This window comes from Geotrypetes seraphini, chromosome 6, assembly GCF_902459505.1.
Source record: "Geotrypetes seraphini chromosome 6, aGeoSer1.1, whole genome shotgun sequence".
In the NCBI taxonomy this organism is placed as follows: Eukaryota; Metazoa; Chordata; class Amphibia; order Gymnophiona; family Dermophiidae; genus Geotrypetes; species Geotrypetes seraphini.
The window spans coordinates 20,359,718-20,381,645 of record NC_047089.1 but is presented as its reverse complement, the minus strand read 5'-3'; the positions used below and the strand labels follow the sequence as shown (position 1 = coordinate 20,381,645).

The window sequence follows — 21,928 nt, the reverse complement described above, 5'->3', positions numbered from 1 at the left end:
CAGTAAGGCTATTCTTATGTTCTTATGATTTCGAGAGGTCCCCAGATAACTCCAGGTTACAAGGGACAGGCCATGCCATGCCATGCCTGGTTTTGTTGTAATAGATTTATGACCTTCATAACTGTGCATGCAGTGTGATATTCATGACTGCCTCACCATCTCTTCTGCTTAGAATCATCTGGTAAGCTGTAACTTCACATGTTCATTTAAGAAAGAAAATAAAGTCTGTGAGAATATTTTATTGTTTGAATTTATAGGAAATAAGCCGTGAGGTTCATTACCATTCCAACGCAGAGTGTATTGTTGTGCCAGACCTCGTTCGAATGCAGATTGGAGACATTATGCCTCATAATTTTGTAATTATAGAGAGACATCTCGGCGGTGCCCACTGAAATTCAATTCCAAAAAAAGCCTCTACATCAAATTCTATGCCTTGGCGCAATATATCCACTCTGCAGGACACACCGCTGGCAGCACAAATGCTTTGATGGGATTTTTAATGCACACAATTGCTTTGTGCTCCGGCAGGGAGCACAGTGAATAAGATATGAAGACCAGTTCGCTTAGCGCACTAATTCATGATTTTTGAGATTTAGAATCTGAACTGGAATGCAGACAGCGTGTCCCTGAATAGCTGTTAAAGTTTATAAGCACCGCATCGTCTTATAGACCAGCTCTGTCTGCTTATTCACTAGGCAAAAAAATGTTAAACAAAAATTCAGAAATTAGAAAAGATATTTCTTTTTTTCTTTTTTTTTTCATATTGTCAGCTCAATTGGAACCGGAGCTTGTTCCTATACGCCCTCTTTTACTAAGCCACGCAAGAGGTTTCTACTGCGGCCTGGAGCATTAAATGCTCTAGCGCTCATAGGGCATGGGGAGATAGGGGGGCGTGGAGGGGGCAGGGCCGTGTACTTGAGTTCCAAGGGCCCACCGAAGAGTTAACTCTGCCTTGCAGACTGTAGAGATGGGCCCAGCACTGTCCTTACTTCACGACTTCTGAATTTGTCACTCAAGCACTGCTAAGCTTTGTTTTGATTCCATATAGGAATCCTTTGTGCTCGTCACATGTATTTTTGACATCTATCACTGTTTCTGTCTCCGCCACCTCCCTCGGGAGGGCATTCCAAGCATCCACTACCCTCTCCGTGATAAAGTATCTACCTACTTTTCTTTATAGAAGAGGCTTTGGCCTTTATCTGTCGTCATTCTTCTGTGTTTCTGTCTTTTACCCTCATGTCCTACGTACCCTGTTCTAGATTTGCCCCCACCATTATTCTTACTGTCTACATCGCAGACTCTCAAGGAATATGGAAGTTATTTAATCCCCTTCTTATTGCATAGAAAAGACTGGTGTCAACATAAGGGCATCAACCCTAAATTCATAATTATTATAGTGGGCATCACAAGCTTTTTCTGAGCACTGCGTAACCCATCCCATCTGAACCCAAAATCCTCGCAGGCTGATGCTCAGAACTCTGGCACTGCAAGGAACAGCGCCAAAAACTAACTTCCCCGTTCCCAATGCTAATAATATACAAATCATATGCGCAGTATTGGCATTGAGAATTGGGAAGTTAAGGCGGAGGAACACACGTAGCGCTTGCGCACAGGCATTTCACAGCAAGCACAACGTTTGTGTGCATGCACGAGGATGGGGTCCTTTGTCTTCTCCTGGGACACTTGTGAGCGAGGCAACAGCCCAAAGCTCCCAAACCCCCAGGCCAGCAGGGAAGGAATAATCAGGAATAGGGGTGGGGGAAGAGAGGGTGTGAGTGTGGCATGGAGATAGGGAAGGCGCGGGAGGCACGGAAGGAGCGGAGTGGACAAAGAGGATGGCGCGGTGGGCACCGTCGACCTGGGCGCCTCCTACCCTCGTTATGCCACTGAGTCTGGCTCCTGCAGATGGCTAAAACAGATCAGTATGAAGGCTGGAGTGGGCTTCGACAAGTCCAGCAGTTGGAAAGTAGGACTGATGCATGGTAGGCGTCTATGGCCTGTGCCCCAAAATTGGCAAGGAGAGACGGGGATAAAATACGGCAGCGTTTAGTCATGAAGAAGTGGAACCAGTGCAGAATGCCAGATTCATCTCTGGCCATCTTGATTGGCAGACTGAATGGACTGTGCAGTTCTTTAGCTGCCGCCATTTTCTGTGTTACTGTGTTGCTATGTTAATAGATGCCGATAGATGCATCTGCAGTCATCACACCATGCAGTAACATGAGGTATAGACTTATCTGAGTGGAACAGAAGCATAGCAAGAGCTCAGACTTTGGGTGGGCACCTGTGGTCTCCACATCCTTTCCCACCAGGCCAACTCAAAGCATTTAAAAATACCTGAACTGCAGGGGATTCCTAAGCCCCACCAGCTGCAAGGATCTTCCGGCAGCAAGAACTCCGCCCTCTCCCACTTGCTCCAGACTGCGGCTGTCAGTACGCTGCCCTACCTTCTCGCGCACGCTCAGTTTTCATACCTGTGTGGAACTTAGCATGTGTGACAGGGGAGAAGCCAGCACGATGCCTGCTCTTTCTGTGGGCTAGAGCAGTGTTTTCAACCTTTGTACACCTATGGACCGGCAGAAATAAAAGAATTATTCTGTGGACCGGCATCGGTCCGTGGACCGGCGGTTGAAGAACACTGGGCTAAGTCATGGGCCAGATCCCGCCCATCTCTACCCAATCTCCACCCCAGACCCCACCCCCATAATAGTACTAATTGCACCTTGCACATCCCATGCCTCATCTGGAAGCCTTCCCTCTGACGTTGCATCGTCAGAGAGAAGGCTTCTGGTTCAGGTGCAGGATACCCGTAGGAACTACTGCCCGTGGCTTTGTGCACTGAATCAGTTAGGAAGAGGGAGCTGGCTCGAAGATAACGCCGCATCGATCACACCATGGACCGGCGGTTGAAGAACACTGTTTTGGGCCTGATGCACGTGCTGGCCCTGTGGACCGGCAGGAAATTTCTGTGGACCGGCACCGGTCCATGGACCGGTGGTTGAAGAACACTGGGCTAGAGCACATGGGAGAGGGAGGAGTTCGTACAGCTGCTGGAGCTTGGGAATCCCCACCAGTCATAACAAGGGCGTGAAAATGTTGGGTGAGCCTGAGCTTCAAATGGGTGGGCCCATGCCCACCTGGGCTCATCCGTGGCACTGCCACAATTATGAAAACTGTCTTTTCATTTAGCACACATTGCTTTTGACAGTTAACCAGTGTTGAGTTCAAATGCTTAGAGCACTTTAGTAAACATGCCCCAATATTTCTTCACTGAAATGGTGATGGAGGCACGAAGCATCTTCTGAGTGAAGCAGGGGGAGCATAAAGTTATAACAAGAATTCCAAAAAAAGGATCTTTAGCAGCAAAGGAATAAAGAAAAGGCCAGGCATCAACTGGGATCTATGGCCCTGCAAAGGGAAGCATATTAGAAAATCTAGATGGGTCATATGTTTCTTGTCTGACGTAGTATCTTCTGTTTCTCTGCGGAACAGTGTTCAAAACCTTACTGAAGTCTAGCTAGGTCACGTCCATTGTCTTTTCCTGATTATGCGGTGCCTCTTTTATTGTTTCATTTTACAAGACACAAAAAGGAGGGAGCAAAGGGAATTAATGTATAGCAACTGAGGAGGGTAGGAAAAACAATACACTGCTGGTAAGGCCTCATGTGCTAATTTTTGTTAATGGCAAAAATAGAACATGGTCAATCGTTCCAAAATGGAGAATCAGCCATTTTCCAGCTGCGGTAGAAATGATTGTGCGGGAAAGATCCACATAAGGGCATATTAAAGCCACGTTCTACCACAGCTTAGTAAAAGGGTCTCATAGTCAATTCTGTGTGCAAAATGAGCATAGAAAGAGATTGGTTCTTCTATCATTTCTTTCTGACAGATTGGAAAGCCATAATGCTGCCCGAAATAAAGAGCACCCAGAGACATTTATAGTTTGTGCTATGAATTCATTTATAAGATAGGCTGTTCTTGTTTTTAAATTTAGACTGTGGAGCATATTTGAAGGCTTCGCTGAATGTAAGGTGTCCATTTAAATGCCATATGTTATAGAGAGGGAGCTATGATATTTACAGCCTAAGGATTCTTCCAGTCTGATATCCGAGTTTTTTGGGGCTCTGTTCTTAGTAACGTCAGGCTCCTCTGTACCTTCTGCTATTCAAAAGTTCAATTTTCAATACAGCAACAAGAAAATAAATGAAACTGTTCCACAACATAAGCGTATCTAGCTTTTTGGTCGTCTTTCGTAAAGCCATTTGACTTGTGAGGTAGTGATATGTGGAACTGTGTTGCATATTAAGGACCCCCTAAATAAATATAAAGGACGACTCTTCTTAATTATGACGGGTACAGCTGTACAGTTGATCACACGCAACTGGAAAAATTGGGACCGTCTTAATTTTACATTCTGATGGGCAAATGTTTAATATATAAATATGAAAAAATGAATGCTGACTTGTCAGAGAACACAAAAATTTTCAAATTAATATGGGGCCCATTGATGTCTTTTGTAGAATTATTATAGTTTTAATTTTTGCTGACATATTATTGCACATCCGGGGGGGAGGGTGGATATTTGTTTAAATGATTCTCTGATTTCTGATCTTTTCTGGGGTGGTTGAGAGGGGAGGAGGGTATTTTTGGAGTTTTGATAAATTGTTTCTGAATGTTTATAAGTGCTTTATTCTTATAGTTATGGCATGTATGTTATAATGAAAATTTAATAAAGAATTATTTTTTTTTTAAAAAAAAAAAAGCCATTTCAGTGGCGCCATTCCTTATCCCTCCCTCGCAGGTTTTGACAGTGATGCGTCTGGGACTTGAGTTGTATAGCAGCAAACCTTTAGGGCTGAAATTCACTATGGCTCAACCACGGTTCCATTCATCACTACCATGTTGTCAATATGGTGGACGTTTTTCTTGACGTCCTCTGCAATGATGTCACCATAAATTAAAACAAACTTTACTGTCACAGACACAACAATATCAAATGTTCAGTTCCAAAAGGCAAACACTTTGCAGATCAGTCTTCTTCCCATCGTGAAAAAAAAAAATCATTTAAAAAGTAAAATACAAAAATAAATTGAAAAGACATGAGGTCAGCAATGGTAACATATGGGAAAATGGAGAGAATTCTAGAATGCTGCCTGAGTAAGACCTGGGTTTCAGTGTCTCTCTTATATTTTTAAGTTTTTAGTTCTATTTAGTTTTATTTTGTTGGTTTCTACTTTATTTTGTTCCTTTCATCTACCTTATTCATAGTTTTACAGGGTTCTGTACTTTTTTTCTTTTAATTTTCACTCGGGCGAGTCAGAAAACATCTTGGTCAGGAGGAGTTTGACAGTTATAGAATCACAGCCTACCTGTCTATTAACCTAAAGGCCTGGAACGGTTCATTTTCAGCAGAGGCCCTGCCTACCTGCGTGTGGTGACTGGAGATCGCTGCTGGTTGTTGCCTAGGATGGGGCGGCTGGTGGTGTCTCTGGATTCGTGGAGTGGGGCCGTGCCATGGACTCCTCCTCCTCCTGGTTGTCCAATGGAGGCAGAGTGCTATATTTTTCAGGAGCTGCCCATGAGCCTCCGCCGCCTACCGAGAGCAGTGCGGCCCGGCGCTGGATTGTTCTATCTTTGTGCATCTTCTGTCTATAAGCGATGAGTCGGGGCTGGAAAGCCCAAGCTGATATTTGTCCCGACTTTTGCCATTGGGATTATTTAAAATATGCTAAGGCAACAGAGCTGCTTCAGGAAATTGGACTTCTGTCAGACTTATTTGATTTTGGTTTTCAATATTTTCCAGTTTATGAATTATTTAAAATTTTATTCCATTGTTTTTACCCCTATTCTTATTTTATTAACTGAATTCTATTGTTTAACGGTTCCTCCCTTCTATTCCTTTTTATATATTCCTTTAATTAATTTCGATATCATTTACATAGATGGTGCTCCTATCTGTAAAGTTAGGAATTGCTATGAAATATTCTACATGCTTCTCTCCTCTTCAATTCTTCCTGCCCTCCATAGTCCTCCCTACCCTCTTCTAACCCCTTCCTCTGTAATATCGCCTAGAGCTTGTATAGGTATGAGCGACGCACAAATGGAAGAAATAAATAAATAGCAGAATCCCAGGTTAAGGTGCAAAAATGATCAGAGGTTGTGGGATGGGGGATGGGGCTAGACGTTGAACAATCCATATTGTTTCTAGCCCATCAACAAGAAAATGGATATATTTGATTCCTGGATATCACTACCTGGTATTTTTCTGTATCATTGCAAATACAGATTAAGAACTAGGCGCGCTAAATGCTAACATGCTCATAGACTATAATGGATGCATTAGCGTTTAGTGCGTGCTAAAACAGCTAGCTAGCACGCCTTAGTAAAAGGACTCCTAGGTGATCAAATTATTCAAGATGGCTTTTCTATAATCTGTGAAAACACATTCTAAGGCAGTGTTTCTCAAGTTAGTCCTGGAGTACCTCCTTGCCAGTCAGGTTTTCAGGATATCCACAATGAATATGCAAAAACTTGATTTGCATGCACTGCCTCCATTATATGCAAATTTCTTTTATTCATATTCACTGTGGATATCCTGAAAACCTGACTGGCAAGGGGGTACTCCAGCACTGAGTTGAGAAACTCTGAGGGACCCCAATATCACATTAAAAACCATTGAATTAGTAGTACGCAGAAACAAATCCTAGGATATCTTTCTCTCAAGGACATGAGAGGAGGGCTTAACAGTGATCAGTTGTCCACATTGCTGGAGGGGGCATGATCAGATGTTTAATGCATAAGGGAACTGACTGGAGATTTGGAGACAGAGACAGAAATGGACATGATTAGACATTTTGGAAGGAGGGTAATTGATGAACATCCGGGGGGAGGAAGAAGGGGATGAAAATCTTCCAAGATCTATGTGGTAAAGCTGGCATCCTTCGGGAATACCTAGGGGCATCCAATGTCAAAATCCCTCACTACAACAAAAAATTCTGCACACAAAACTAGAATTTGTAATCCATTTATACAGTATCTCTACTTTTGAAGTCTTCTTTATTTCAGGGGGGCCATATTAATCAACGTACATATCTTTCCATTTACTGTATGGTGAAGGAGTTTCATTTAACTGAATTTAAATGTCCAATGTAATTCTGGTGCTATAGTTTAGTTTCTATCATTTTCAAAGGAGTTTATGAACACCTTCAATTAATGACTCCAGAAAGCTCAGTTGGAATCTGATCCTCGATTCAGAAGATCATAGCTAAAATCGGAGCAGTGTCACACAGTTCACATTCATCTCTAATGAGCCTCCAAAATGTCCACGTTTTAAAGCCGTTGGCTCAACAGTCAAACTCTTTAAATTCTTTTTCAGAATGACCTTATGCTTTTTAAAGTGTGGTAGTTTACAAGCGATATGCAATGTGGCCCTGATTCTGTAAATGGCGCCTAACTCGTACGCGCCGTTGAGCGCAGTTGTCAAACATCCGCTAGGTGGCATTTAGAGAATCGCACCTAAACAGTCTTAAGCGCCAGAAGGCATTGAAACCTTGCGGCCTCTTTTACAAAGCCGTGCGGCAACGGCCCCGAAGCCCTTTAAATCTCTATGGGCTTCGGGGCCATTAGCGCAGGGCAGCCGCTAGCGTGGCTTTTTAAAAGAGGCCGTTAGGCACACTCCCCTTTAGGCAGTGGTGGGGTGATGGGGTGCGGTCTTCCTAAGGGCGCGGTGGCACCCTCCTCCTCTCCCCCACTCGCTCGCCCGCCTGCTCCTCTCCTTGCCGCATGTGCCCCTTGCCTTCCCTGTACCTTTTTGGCGCTCTCTCTGATGTCACTTACGGGACATCAAGGGCGAGCCGACACCGACATGGGCAGCAGGCTGGCTCACGCCGGAGAAGCTTAAAAGGTACGGGAAAAGGGAAGGGGGAGTCTTGATATATCGAACTCATCTTTCCTAACCTACATCTTTTATTTTTCTAAATTAAAAATTCCTGTATCTGCTCTTCTCCTCTTCTGTTGTAATTTGGTGATCAAGATATGGTCAGTTTTGTGAAGGGAAAATGTTCCTTTTGAATAAAGCATAACTTAGGGCTCCTTTTACGAAGCTGCGTTAGCGGCTTTATCGCGCACGACTTTTAATCACACGCTAACCCCCCGCGCTAGCCGAAAAACTGCCGCCTTCTCAAGAGGAGACGGTCGCGGCTAGCATGGCCGGAAGTTTAGCACGCGCTATTAGGCTTCCGCGGCTTCATATAAGGAGCCCTTAATGTGTCTCGCGTTGTATCAGAGCTAAGGTGTACTTACAGCATGCCGACGATAAAGTTCTCGAGGCATAAAGACAGAAATGTCACATTCGGTTTTAAATGAATTTTCTTAACCCTGTTGCTTGTATGTGAGCCATACACGGATGTTTCTATTCTATAAAAGTGTCTATGACTTGATGCACAAAATATTTAGTTGCATTATTCTGACTATGTTCACTTCAGTTCTTAAATGAAAGGACTTCATGGTCCTGCCATTTGGGATGAATTGTTTTGGTTTTCTTTTAAAACTGTTAAATGCTGATAAATCTTGGAAAAGGCCATTGTCACGGCCAGGTGCTCTCGCCTCATTACTTCCCTTGCATGGACAAGAGAGACAACTCAAATGCATTGAACACACGTTTTAATTTCCATTGTAGGTCATGACGTTATCTGCATGTTGCTCCAAATCTGCCACCAAAAAATGCATTTCTCCCTTCCTAGCCACGTTTTTACTCTTGTTTCATTTCGGCCTGGTTTTCTTTGTGTTGCATGCCCTCTTCTGTATTACTTCAGCATGGCATTGAGTTAACGGTGAACAGGAATCCATGGATGTCATTTATTTCATCATTGTGAGGTTTTCTTTTCTTTTTTTTCCCATTACTAATGTTTAAATATGCTTGAAATGTAAACGTGGTTTGATACTTCAGGGGCCCGATTAAAACTAAGATTGGGAAGTTTCTGGAGATGGATATAAATATATGCATATTTGCTCTTTTTTTGTGATTTCAAATTGAACCAATCAAGCTTCTGCTCCCAATTCATTAAGCTTTTACCCCCCCCCCAAATTCAGTTTAGAGCAGGAAATAGCTTATGAACCTTGACCTTTGGCAATTTTTTTCAAAAAATTCAAGACCCTTTATTTAGTTCTTTTTATCACACTTCTGAAATGATTTTAAACACATTTCAGAAGTATGCATATGCTATGTGCCTTAGGGTTTAAGACTGTATACAATCTATACAGCCTTTGAAAACTAAACTAAACTTTAAGTTTATATACCGCATCATCTCCACGGATGTGGAGCTCGGCATGGTTTATAAGAACTATATTAGAGGAAGAGAAGGAAAAAAAAGGTTTACATAAACTTATATATAGAGAAGAGAAGAGTAAGGGGAGATAGAATTACATTTTAGTGAAAAGCCAGGTTTTCAGTTGCTTGCGGAATAATTGGAGGGAGCCCAGGTTCCGCAGCGGGGTAGTAAGGTCGTTCCAAAGACCTGTGACTCTGAAGAGAAGGGATTTTCCCAGTTTGCCTGCATAGCGAATACCGTGAAGACAATGAGGGGGAAAGTGTGGGGCAGTGGTTCGAGCTAGAGCCTCAGCTCCCTGAGGTTGGGGGTTCAAACCCACGCTGCTCCTTGTGACCCTGGACAAGTCACTTAGGGCTCCTTTTACGAAGGTGCGCTAGCGTTTTTAGCGTACCCGTGAAATTACCATGCGCTACACCGCGCAGTATGCTTCTAGAATAACGCCAGCTCAATGCTGGCGTTAAGGTCTAGCGCGCGCGTCAATTTAACGCACGCTATTCCGCGCATTAAGGCCCTAACGCGCCTTAGTAAAAGGAGTCCTTAATCCCCCCATTGCCCCAGGTACATTAGATAGATTGTGAGCCCACCAGGAAAGACAGGAAAAATGCTTGAGTACCTGAATAAATTCATGTAAACCATTCTGAGCTTCCCTAGGAGAACAGTATAGAAATTAAATAAATAAAAGCAAAGGCATTGTAATTTACGGTGTCAGGTCAAAAGCGCACCGGGACAAAGGCGCGCCCAGACAATTGAGCGCAGCATGCGCCGCCACGCCGCTCTAAATTACTGTTTTTAGTGCTCCGACGGGGAAGGCGTGGGGGGGAACCCCCCCACTTTACTTAATATACATCGTGCCGCGTTGTGGGGGCGTTGTGGGGGGTGTGGGGGGTTGTAACCCCCCACATTTTACTGAAAACTTCACTTTTTCCCTGTTTTTAGGGAAAAAGTTCAGTTTACAGTAAAATGTGGAGGGTTACAACCCCCCAAACCCCCCATAACGCCGGCGCGATGTCTATTAAGTAACCTGGGGGGTTCCCCAACAAACCCCCCCGTCGGAGCCCCTAAAAACTGTAATTTAGAGTGGTGCGGCGGCACGCGCTGCGCTCAATTGTCGGCGCGCGCTTTTGTCTTTCGCGCCGTTGTCTATGAACCGTAATTTACATATCAATGCAGCAACATGGAAGAACATACTTATTCATTATCCAGATGACATTCAGTCAGCTGGATCTGGACAGTTAACCAAATCTGGGTGGGCTGAATATCGGGAAGGAGTAAAACTCGGACCTCACAGACTTGACGGACCTCGCGGATCTAAACCCGCACGTCCTTAAAAATCTGAGGTCCGTGCCGCTTGTCGTTAGTTTCTGGTTTTGACAGACCTCGGTGACAATTTAGCGCTGACGGATCCGTCTCAGCATAGGGAGGGAAAAGTATTAGGATCCGTCAGCGCTACAATGTCATCGAGGTCTTGTCAGAGCCAATTTACTGGGGCTGCAGGAAACCAGTTTAAAGGATTCGTTTTAGAGCCGCTCCAGCACTAGTCTCTTGCTCCGACAGACCTCGATGACATTTTAGCGCTGACGGATCCTAATACTTTTCCCTCCCTATGCTGAGACGGATCCGTCAGTGCTAAATTGTCACCGAGGTCTGTCAGAGCCAGAAACTAACGACAAGCGGCACGGACCTCAGATTTTTAATAATAATAATAATAATAATAACTTTATTCTTATATACCGCCAACAATCTTGCGACTTCTAGGCGGTTTACAATAAAGAAAAGTGGTTTACAATAAAGAGAAACTGTAAATACAATAAAGATAAACTGTACATACAGCGAATTAAAGGGTATAGCATTGTACATCTGGTAATTCCAACATTGATAATATTAACAACAGTTTGTGGGCTGCAAGACCAGGAAGTGCCATGCTGCTAACACAAATTTAGAAATATTCCATGAATTGAATGGAGTGTTCATGGTTAGTGATTAGGGTTGGGGTTTACAATTTACAGGATCGGGTATGTGGTGGTATTATGAGGGGTTTAAGGACGTGCGGGTTTAGATCCGCCAGGTCCGTCAGGTCCGTGAGGTCCGCGTTTTACCCCTTCCCCTGAATATCTGCTTTTCACTGAATTCTGAATTAATGGGCTGCTTTCCAAGATGTTGCATTGCAACAGCTCATTAATTAAGAATGGGAGTAAATTTGTGAATGGCACGGGCTATCTGTGAGATTGTAACCACCTGGGAAGGCAGTGCTTCACACATAAGAAATCCCAGATCTTTGGGCATTTCCTCCCAGATTCTATATTTGGGGGTACAAAATTGTGCAAACCATTACAATCCACAAAAGCAAGGTCAAACAACCCTACGGCAGTACCCAAAGGATGCAAATTCAAAAGATTCCTCAACAGAACACTCTCCTTTCAAGCAGGGACCTGGAATAGAGAATGACACGGTGGATGTTACCCGCAGCTAGTCGCGAGTAGCCACGGGTAACCCACCAAAACGGTGGAGGGGGAAAAAGTGCTCACCGCAGGTACGGGGACTAGGCCATCCACCGCCCCGTGGAGCGGTGAATGGCCTTGTCCCCGCAGTTAAGGGAGGGAACGCGCGCGGCCCCCTCCCTCCTTCCTACCTACCCACCCAAATCTATCTATCTCCCTCTCTCTCTGTTACCTTCACGGCTCGTTTTAGGGTTTCAGTCATATTAAAAGCCGTGCGTCTGTGGGCGGAAGCTTCTCTGATGCAACTTCAGCCAACACACGCACGCGACTGCACGAGCACTCCGGCGGCTTTTAACAAGACTGAAACTTTAAAACGTGCCGCAAAAGTAAGGGGGAGGGAGGGAGATGCACGGACCACGCAAGGGGTGCCAGAGGAAAGGGTGGATGCTGCAGGGTTGGGGCAGTGAAGGGGATGGCGGAGACGGAGCGGTGAAGGGGATGGTAGTCCGGTGACGGGGCAGTGACGGGGACAGATTTTTTTCCCCATGTCATTCTCTAATCTGGAACAACACCTTAAGTGACCTAATCCTGAACTCTCTAACATACCACTCTTTCAGAAAATCACTAAAAACCCACCTATTCAACAAATTTACAAGATCCTCCAAATCTGCTCGACACCTAGCTCATCTTACACACCTCTCCCTCCTACCCTATGCCATCTCATCACACTACTGTCTTTCTACCCCTCCCCAATTCTAATTGATGTTACCTCGCTGTCCTTATAGCACCTCTTGTTTTGAACTGAAAAGGTATGGCGGGATATAAATAAAGTTATTATTATTATTACCTAGCAAGTGATTGACAATCCTGCTCAATGGCGCCTAGCAGCTAATCACCGTTTATAGAATCGGGTCCTTTTGGTAGATAGAACAATGAAGCCAGCGGCACAGTGCGCAGCGGCCTCAAAAAAGGCAAACAGAATGTTGGGCATTATCAAAAAAGGTATCACTACCAGAACCAAGGAAGTTATCCTCCCGCTGTATAGGGCGATGGTGCGACCGCATCTGGAGTACTGCGTTTAGTATTGGTCGCTGTACCTTAAGAAGGATATGGCGATTCTCGAGAAGGTCCAGAGGAGAGCGACAAAAATGATAAAGGGCATGGAAAACCTCTCATATGCTGAGAGGCTGGAGAAGCTGGGGCTCTTCTCCCTGGAAAAGCGGAGACTTAGAGGGGATATGATAGAAACTCATAAGATCATGAAGGGTATAGTGAAGGTAGAGAGGGACAGATTCTTCAGACTAGCAGGGGCAGCAAAAACTAGAGGGCACTCAAAAAAATTGAAGGGAGATAGGTTCAGAACAAATGCCAGGAAGTTCTTCTTCACTCAGAGGGTAGTGAACGCCTGGAATACGCTTCCAGAGGAAGTGGTAGAGCAGAGTACGACTTTGGGGTTCCAAAGGGGATTGGACGAGTTCATGAAGGAAAAGGGGATCCATGGGTACAATTAGAGGGTTACTATACAGTACAGAAGGCTGTAAATTAATAGAGTAGTAGAGAAATAGATCACTACAGGTCATTGACCAGGGGGGCCGCCGCGGGAACGGACTGCTGGGCGTGATGGACCTATGGTCTGACTCAGCAGAGGCAATGCTTATGTACTTATGTGCTTAGTGCCAATTCCCACACCCAATTTTGAGCATGGGGACTTACTTTTGCCGAAACCTGGTGTAAATCCTGGTGTGCAAGTTAGATGCGCAACCCAGAAATTCTATAGCGCTGCGCTCTACTCTTAATAGTACACCTCATAATGGGGTCCTTTTATTAAGGTTGCGCTAACTGATTTAGCCCGCGCTAAATGCTAAGATGCCCATAGGCTTATCATGGATGTCTTTGTATTTAGCGTGCACTAATCTTTAGCGCGTGCTAAATCGTTTAACGCACCTTAATAAAAGGACCCCATATCATCAAATATATCCATCCATAAATACAGTTTCCGTCCTCAACTATAAATACTGCTGCTACTACTTATCACACATGTGTATCAAAAAAGGCAATCCCTTTCAAATGATACAGAAGACATACTTAAGAAATATATACAAGACATAAGGCCTGATTCTATAAACGATGCCTAGTAGTGCCTGTCTCCTATGGGACGCTCGGTATGGCTAACTTGGCATAGGCATTACTAAACATCCTAATGTTACACCAGGGTTTTCCATGCCTATTCTCCACCCCCTAAACACACCTACTTTTGTGGTAGGTGTAGTTAAGCGCTGGTAGTGCCTCGACTTAGGTGTTGATAGGCACCGCTCTGAGTTCCACGCGGAATTTTTAAATTTTTAATGGCGTGGTCAATTATTACTACACCAGTTAAGCTCATTATTCAGTTTTGAGTTCCATGTGGAACTCAGCTGGTGACCTGTCAAAACCGCACTGAGCATTGGCGTGCCAACAATCAAGCCCCGACATTTGCGTGTAGGACAAATGTGCACCACTGCTCTGACCGCTATGAGGCCTTCCTGTTTGCACTCTGAGGAGGGTATGGGGGAAACCCCGACTACACTTAGAACTCCTCATGCTCCCGTTGAGGGTGGGTGGGGGAAACCCCCCCCACTACACATAAAAGTCATGCTCTTCTCCTGAAGTTCGGCTCTTCCGCTCTCAAGGGGGTGGGAGGCTTCCCCCCCACTACAATCGTGCTCTCGTTCGGGGGATGCCAACGCCGTCTCCATTTCAAGATTGCCGCAAACCCCCCCACTACATGTACAAATTTCACCATGAAAACCCCGCTCCCTTCATGCTTGCACTTGTCGGTGCGTGCATTTGACAGAGTGGAATTGTCGGGGCGCAATTGTCCTGCGCACTATTGATGGTGTACCACTCAGCTAGGCATCCCCAATTATTTATTTATTTAAAAAACTTAGAGTCCACTTAAGCCTAAATGGTTCACAAAATCAGTCTTCAGAAGACCATACAAGACCAGATAATTTGCATATATCTAAAAAAAACAATTGTTCAAGAGAAAGCCTCTACAAATAAAGTTGTCTTCAACACCTTCTTAAATTTCTGGATATCAGAAAGTAACCTATGTCACGCCCTTAATGATTGATTCCCATTGGCTCCCAATCAGCCACCGCATCACCTTCAAAGTATTACTTTTAGTATATAAAACGTTAATTTTTAACGAACCTCAATTTATAACTAGAATGCTCATCCCTCATAATACCCCCCGGTCTCTTCGATCGACATCTCAAAACCTCGTAGACATCCCTTCACTGAAAATTGTAGGCACTAGAAGACAAGATATGTTTTCAGTAATGGCCCCTCAACTGTGGAACTCTCTACCACAGTACATTAGAGAAGAAAAAGATCTTACCTCATTTAAAAAATCTTTAAAAACTTATCTTTTTAAAGATGCATTCAACATTTGAGCTTTAGAACTACGACCAGATGTTTTAGGTCTTTAACTTTTTATCCTCCTTCTCGTCTTTTTCCCTTTTGTTTATTCTCTCTAGCAAAGAATTGTAACTTTCCCCCCCCACCCTCCACGACTCATGTATGCTTAAAATTTGTAAGTTTGATGCTTTTTGTCTTTTCCCATAATTTATGTTTTTAGGAAGTTGTACATCACTTAGCAAATTGAATAAGCGATTCATCAAATATTAATAAAAACTTGAAACTTGAACTTGAACCTAAGTGGTCCCGTCAAGTTGTTCCACAAAAGCACTCCCGCCACTGAGATAATTGAATTAGGGTGCCGAACAGCGCCTAATCTAGGTACCATTTCTAAAATCTGGCCCACAATGCATACTTATAGATGCTACGTTTTCAAGTTTTTATTAAAATTTGATATAATCGTTTATTTTGTTTTACTAAGCGAAATACAATAATAAAAGCCATTAAAACGTACACACAAAAAAGAAAAAAAAACACATACTATTACAATTCAAGACAAAATATAAAATGGGGTAAATAAATCAACATACAGACCAATTAATACAGAAGGGACAAGGGGGTAGAACTACGATTTAGTTTTTTAAAGTTCAAAGGAGAAACATGTATGGAAAGTACGATGGTGGCAAGACAAATGTGCGCAGACATTTCCAATCAGACAATACCGCACATCACTATTCCGTGCCACCACAATTACATGCAACACAAATGCGCACCAATCACATGCACGATAACTGAGTGTGACACAATCGCGTGCAACACAATCACACGCAGGATAATTGAGTGCGAATTTGTCTTGCGCGCATTTGACTATGAACTAAGTCAAATAGGGTGGGGGGTTTGAAAGTAAATAAGGATTTCTTTCCATTAGATTCATATTGGACTTTCTAAACAAATGAATTTATTTAGGTCATTCGGGAACTTCATTTTGCTTCATTTCAAAGGAATGAACGTAGCCTTCAAGACCGTAAAGGACAATGCGTTGTGTTTTGGCGAAGTAATTTGGGGATGACTTTGAGTTCCTGCAGTTCTCTCCACGTTTACAAACTAGTTGTTTTGTCAGCATGAGTGTGACAACAATTAGACGTCCCTGTTTTTGCCCCCCCATGCCTTTTCTCCTTCACAGTCATTCAATGACAAGCGTAAAAAGAACCTCATCTTATCACGAAAATTCCCATTCTACAAGAGCAAGGAGCTGAGTGAGCAGGAATCAAGTGATCCGGAACGTAAGTAGATTCTTGGAGATCGTGTCCTGTGCTCTACAAAAAGAAATGGATGATATGCATGATACATCTATCCCCCCCCTCTCCTAACCTCTACATGCATCTAGGTCAACAAAATACAGTACAAGCAGGCAGGTGAGGTATTACTACTGTGACCAGTGTATGAATGCAGTCTGGATCCAAGAGCTTCTTCCTTAAATTCAAGCCTCTTTTTGACAAATGCACTTGCATAGAAATTCTTGAGACTGTGTCTTGGCTTTATGGGAAGGATAATATTGGTGTCGTCTATTTGTGGTTGTTTTTTTGTCACTTCTTAGTACAGTGTCTCTCAAACTGTGTGCCACGGCACAGTGGTGTGCCACGAGAGATTCCAGAATTTTACTTTAAAATTTCCGGCGTGACAATACAACACAAGGGATCTTATTGAAAGTTCCTATGGGAAGTCCCAACTAGGATCCTGGTTTCGGTAGAGCACTGCCGTCCTCAGACTAAAATAAACATAATAAATGAAACCATTATTAAAACATAAAGAATATGATAAACAAATCATAGGAAAGATTAACAGGAACAAACTAGAGTGAAACCTTGGTTTGCAAGCATAATTCGTTCCAGAAGCATACTTCTAATCCAAAGCACTCGTATATCAAAGCAAATTTTCCCACAGGAAATAATGGAAACTCAAACGATTCGTTCCACAACCCAAAAACTTTAATACAAAATACTATATGTACTTGTTTTGCAAGACCTCGCTTGTTTAGAACAGTCACTACACTCCCGCAGCGTCAGAGAGAGAGAAACCATCGGCTCAGTTGCGACGATGTGACGGTTGTATACTGTATGTACTCGTAGTGCAAGACTTTGCTTGATTAGAACAGTCATAGTAACATAGTAAATGACGGCAGATAAAGATCTGAACGGTCCATCCAGTCTGCTCATAAGTTATACTCATTAAAAAATGCATGATTAGTTTAACTTATCTCTTCTTTGATATTTCTGGACCGTAAACTGTAAGTCACTACACTCCCGCAGCATCAGAGAGAGAGAACTATCGGCTCAGTTGTGATGTGTGTATACTGTATGTACTTGTATTGCAAGACATTGCTTGTATATCAAGTTAAAATTGAATCAAATGTTTTGCTTGTCTTGCAAAACGCTTGCAAACCAAGTGACTTGCAATCCAAGGTTTCACTGTATATTAAAAACATCTAAAATACAGAATCATAATTAGTATACATAAAAAAATGTGGTAAATATCATATCACCATCTATATAATAAAACCGTAGGCGGCGCATGCGCAGTCTTATCAGCGTGCTTCCATGATCCGTATGTCCGTGGCCGCCAAGACTGCAGCATGCCCCGCGCTTACTACGGCCCCATGCGCAGCTCAGTTCGGCACGGCGGTTTCCCCAGATAGGGGAAGTCGAAAAACTCACTCCCGACGCACAGCTGAGTTCGGCACGGCGATTTCCCCGGTTTCCCCAGATAGGGGAAGCCGAACTGCTCACTCCCGTCTCAGCGGCCTGCACATCGACGATTCAACCCCCTCCCCCCCCCCCCGGGGCTGCCTAAAGAAACAAAGTTTCACGGTGCTTGGCCCGCCAAACAATTCCTGCTGTTGCCGAAATTTGCCCCACCGTTCCTTCCCTTCCTCCATCAGGTCAGTTCAACTCCGCCTATGTTAAAAGGAGCTGCTTTGAAATTGGAGCCCTGCCGCCACCGTAACACGTTCCTCTCTGCCAAGGCAGAGGGGAAAGTGCTACGGCAGTGGCAGGCCTCCGATTTCGACGTGGCTCCTTTTAACATTGGTGGATTCACTGCACCTGATGGAGGGAGGGAAAGAAAGGTGGTTGTGCGGCGCGGGAAGGGGGCGGCAAGGGACTAAGTTGGCCGGTAGTGCTGTTTTTCCATGAAGGAGGAACACGTGAAAAGAAAACAAAATAAAGAAAACGTTGGCCCCCGCCGAAGAAGTGGAATGTGGAGGAGGGGCGCGAGGAGCCGGAGAGCTGTATGTAAGTGTGTGCGCGCGCGTGTGTATAGCCAAGGAGGAAGTGCAGCAGGAGCAAGGAGGTGGGGAGAGTGGATTTCCCCTACTTGGATGTCAGTAAAAGCTTTGGTCCTGTGATCCTCACTCTTTTCCTGGGGCTACTGCTGGACAGAGGGGGAGCAGGACATAAAGGAGAAGAGCTACTGCTGGACAGGGGGAGGAGGGAATGGGAGGGGTGCTGCTGGACAGGGGGAGATAAAAGGAGAAGGGCTACTGCTATATGGGGGGAGCAGGGAAAGGGGGAGAGGTGTTGCTGGACAGGGAGGAGGTAAAAATAAGGGAGAAGGGCTGCTAGCACCCGTTAATGTAACGGGCTAAACAACTAGTGATTTATATTTACCATATTTTTTATGTATACTAATGATTTCCTTATGTATACTATTTATGGTTCTGTACTTTAGATGTTTGGGGTTTTTTTAAATCTTTATTCATTTTTACATCTTACATCAAGTGTATCAATAAATTAACAATTGAAATTAGATACCTCACTTGAATTTCTATCATATTTAACAATAATATATAAAATTTAATCCCTTCCCTCCCAACCCTACCATAAGATATATAATATTCTTTATTCATTCTTAAAACATATATAAATGAAATACAAAATAAATTATTCATTATACAATATAGACATCGCCTAAAATTCTCAAGAATTCATACTTATTAATACCCTTCCCCCACTTACCAAAATTTTCCAACCATTTTCCCAACCTTATTTACCTCCCATCCCTCCCCCCTCCCTGGATGTGCATGTTATCTAATGACAAACCATAACTATAAAGATTCTACAAAGGATGTCAATGGGCCCCAAATTAATTTAAAATTTTCATTATTTTCTAATATAGCAGCATTCATTTTCTCATATTTATATATAATCCGCTTTGAACCAAAAGGTAATGGCGGAATAGAAATCTGTAATGTAATGTAATGTAATTAGACATAAACTTGCCCACCAAAATGTAAAATTGAGGCGATCCCAGTTTTTCCAATTTCATGTAATCATTTGTATAGCAGTACTTGTCATAATTAAAAAGAGACGTCTTTTATGTTTATCTAGGGGATCTTTAATATGCAAAATAGTACCGCAAATTATAATTTCATAAGTTAACAGAATCTCAGAATTTAAAATATTATTAATTTTTCCCCAAATTGATTTCCCAAAAATCAGAATTCTAGGGCAGTAAAACAATAGATGGTCTAATGTTCCTATGTCAAGGTGACAGTGCCAGCATCTATTAGATCTAGAATTATCTAATTTATTCAACCTAACTGGGGTCCAAAAAGAACGATGTAACAAAAAGAACCAAGTTTGTTTCATAGATGCTGACGCCGTACACCTCATCCTCCAAGACCAAATACGTGGTCATCGAGTTGCAGAAATATACTGCTTAATCTCAGTGCTCCAAATATCTCTAAGAGAGTTTTTGGGTTTCTTATTCGAAAGTTCAGATATTAATTTATACCACTTGGCGGCTTGATGCCTTAGCATATCTGCCTGAAAACAGAGGAATTGCAGGCTATAAAAAATTTTTAAATTACACCATTCAGGGAACCCTTTCTGAATAGCCTGTTTCAGTTGCAACCATTTATAAAATTGAAATTTTGAGATCCCAAAAGATTGTTGCAACTGTGAAAAATCAATCAGTTTTCCATTTCAAATTACATCCTCTAATGTTCTTATGCCTGCTTGCATGCAATCTTTCCATGCAATTTTTGAACCGCCTATTTGTATCTTGGAGTTGAACCATAGTGATTGACACAGAGATTTCTCTATAGGAATTTCAGTTAATTTATTTTTTGCATCTCAGGGTCCTCCAAGTATCCAAAATAATGTTATTATCCTTAGCATAACTGGGTAATTTAATGTCTAATATATGAGATAAACGCATTGGGGACATAATTTTCCATTCCAAAATTAACCACTCTGGATAATGTTCCATGAGATCAGGTAGGATCCAGTACATAACCTGACGCAGAATATAGGCCTGATGATACCTATAAAAATTTTGAAAATTTACCCCTCCCTCCTCAATTGATTTTTGTAAAGATACTAAGGCTATTCTAGCAGTTTTGCCCCTCCAAATAAATTTAATAAGAATACTGTTCAATTTTTTTTAAAAAGAACTTTGAAAATACATTGGTAGCATTCCCATTTGATAACATACCACAGGCAAAATCATCATTTTCACCGTTTGAACTCTCCCCCACCAAGATATATGTAATGAATTCCATTGCTCACACCTTTCTGCCACCTTTAATAATAAATATTTTTCATTTATTTTTATTGTTTCCTCCAATGACTTGTAAATCCATATTCCTAAATATTTTATACCCTCTTCTTTCCAAAGAAGAGGGAAATTCTCAAACAATCCTTTTTGGGAATGTATATTAAGCTAAAGGACTTCTGATTTTTTTTCCAATTTATTTTATATCCTGAAAACTTTCCAAATTTTTCGATTAAATCCAATAAATGTGGAATAGTAAATTCTGGATTTCTCAAATGAAGCAAAATATCATCTGCATATGCAGAAACTTTGTGTTCCCGACCAGCATAAGGAATACCCTGAATCTCATCTGCTTGTTGAAAAGTCAATAATAAAGGTTTCAATACAATATCAAACAACAGAGGAGATAAGGGAGTTTAATTGAAAATATTCCTCCATTTTTATATTAAATTCTTCTATAAATTTTGTATCTTCAAGCAATGTATTATTAAACCTCCATACAGGTCTTTTTCCATCTTGTTCCTCCAATTCAAGTTCAATCCATGCTCCACCATGATCAGATAAAATAATTGGCTCTATGGTAGCTGTTTTGACCGTTGTACTAGATTATCTGAAACAAAAATATAATCAATCCTATAAAATGATTTATGAACATGTGAACAAAAAGAAAATTCCAGAGCATTAAAATGTAAAATTCTCCAGATGTCTTTCAGTCCACAAACTTGAATCAAATTATCCAATCCTAATGATTTTATCATTCTACTTGGTTTTTTATCCAATAAAGGGTCCACAACAGCATTAAAATCTCCCGCCACTACTAAATTAGCTGTAGCCAGAGGTAGAAGAATAGGTTGGAGTGTTTTGAAAAATTCAATTTGATTCGAATTAGGACCATAAACATTAAAAAGTATCAGAGTATCCTTGCCTGAATTCATTTTCACATGTACCCACCTACCCATAGGATCAGCTGAAATCAAGTTAAATGATGCGTTACATTTTTTATTTACTAATATAGCAACCCCCCCCCTCCTTTTTTTCCTTTTTATGGAGTGATTGAGGCCATTGACGTTTAATGTAAATATTTTCATATACATTTTAAAATTATAATTAAAAGTTCTCTTTTCATGTTACAATTTATACTATAACCCATGCACATCCAGGCCCCCCCCCTCTCTACATCCCTTCCTTTACCCTCCCCCATCCTCTTAA

General features: G+C 42.4%; 1 protein-coding gene across 1 annotated transcript in view; it reads left to right on the top strand.

Annotated features, from left to right (window-relative positions):
• The window catches only part of DLG2 (discs large MAGUK scaffold protein 2), a 1,272,293-nt gene that overhangs the window by 1,196,543 nt on the left and 53,822 nt on the right, over positions 1-21,928 (top strand). The window contains exon 19 of the mRNA XM_033948577.1: positions 16,350-16,449. Within this exon, the coding sequence (XP_033804468.1) occupies positions 16,350-16,449 (100 nt within the window). The remainder of the gene's footprint in view (positions 1-16,349; positions 16,450-21,928) is intronic.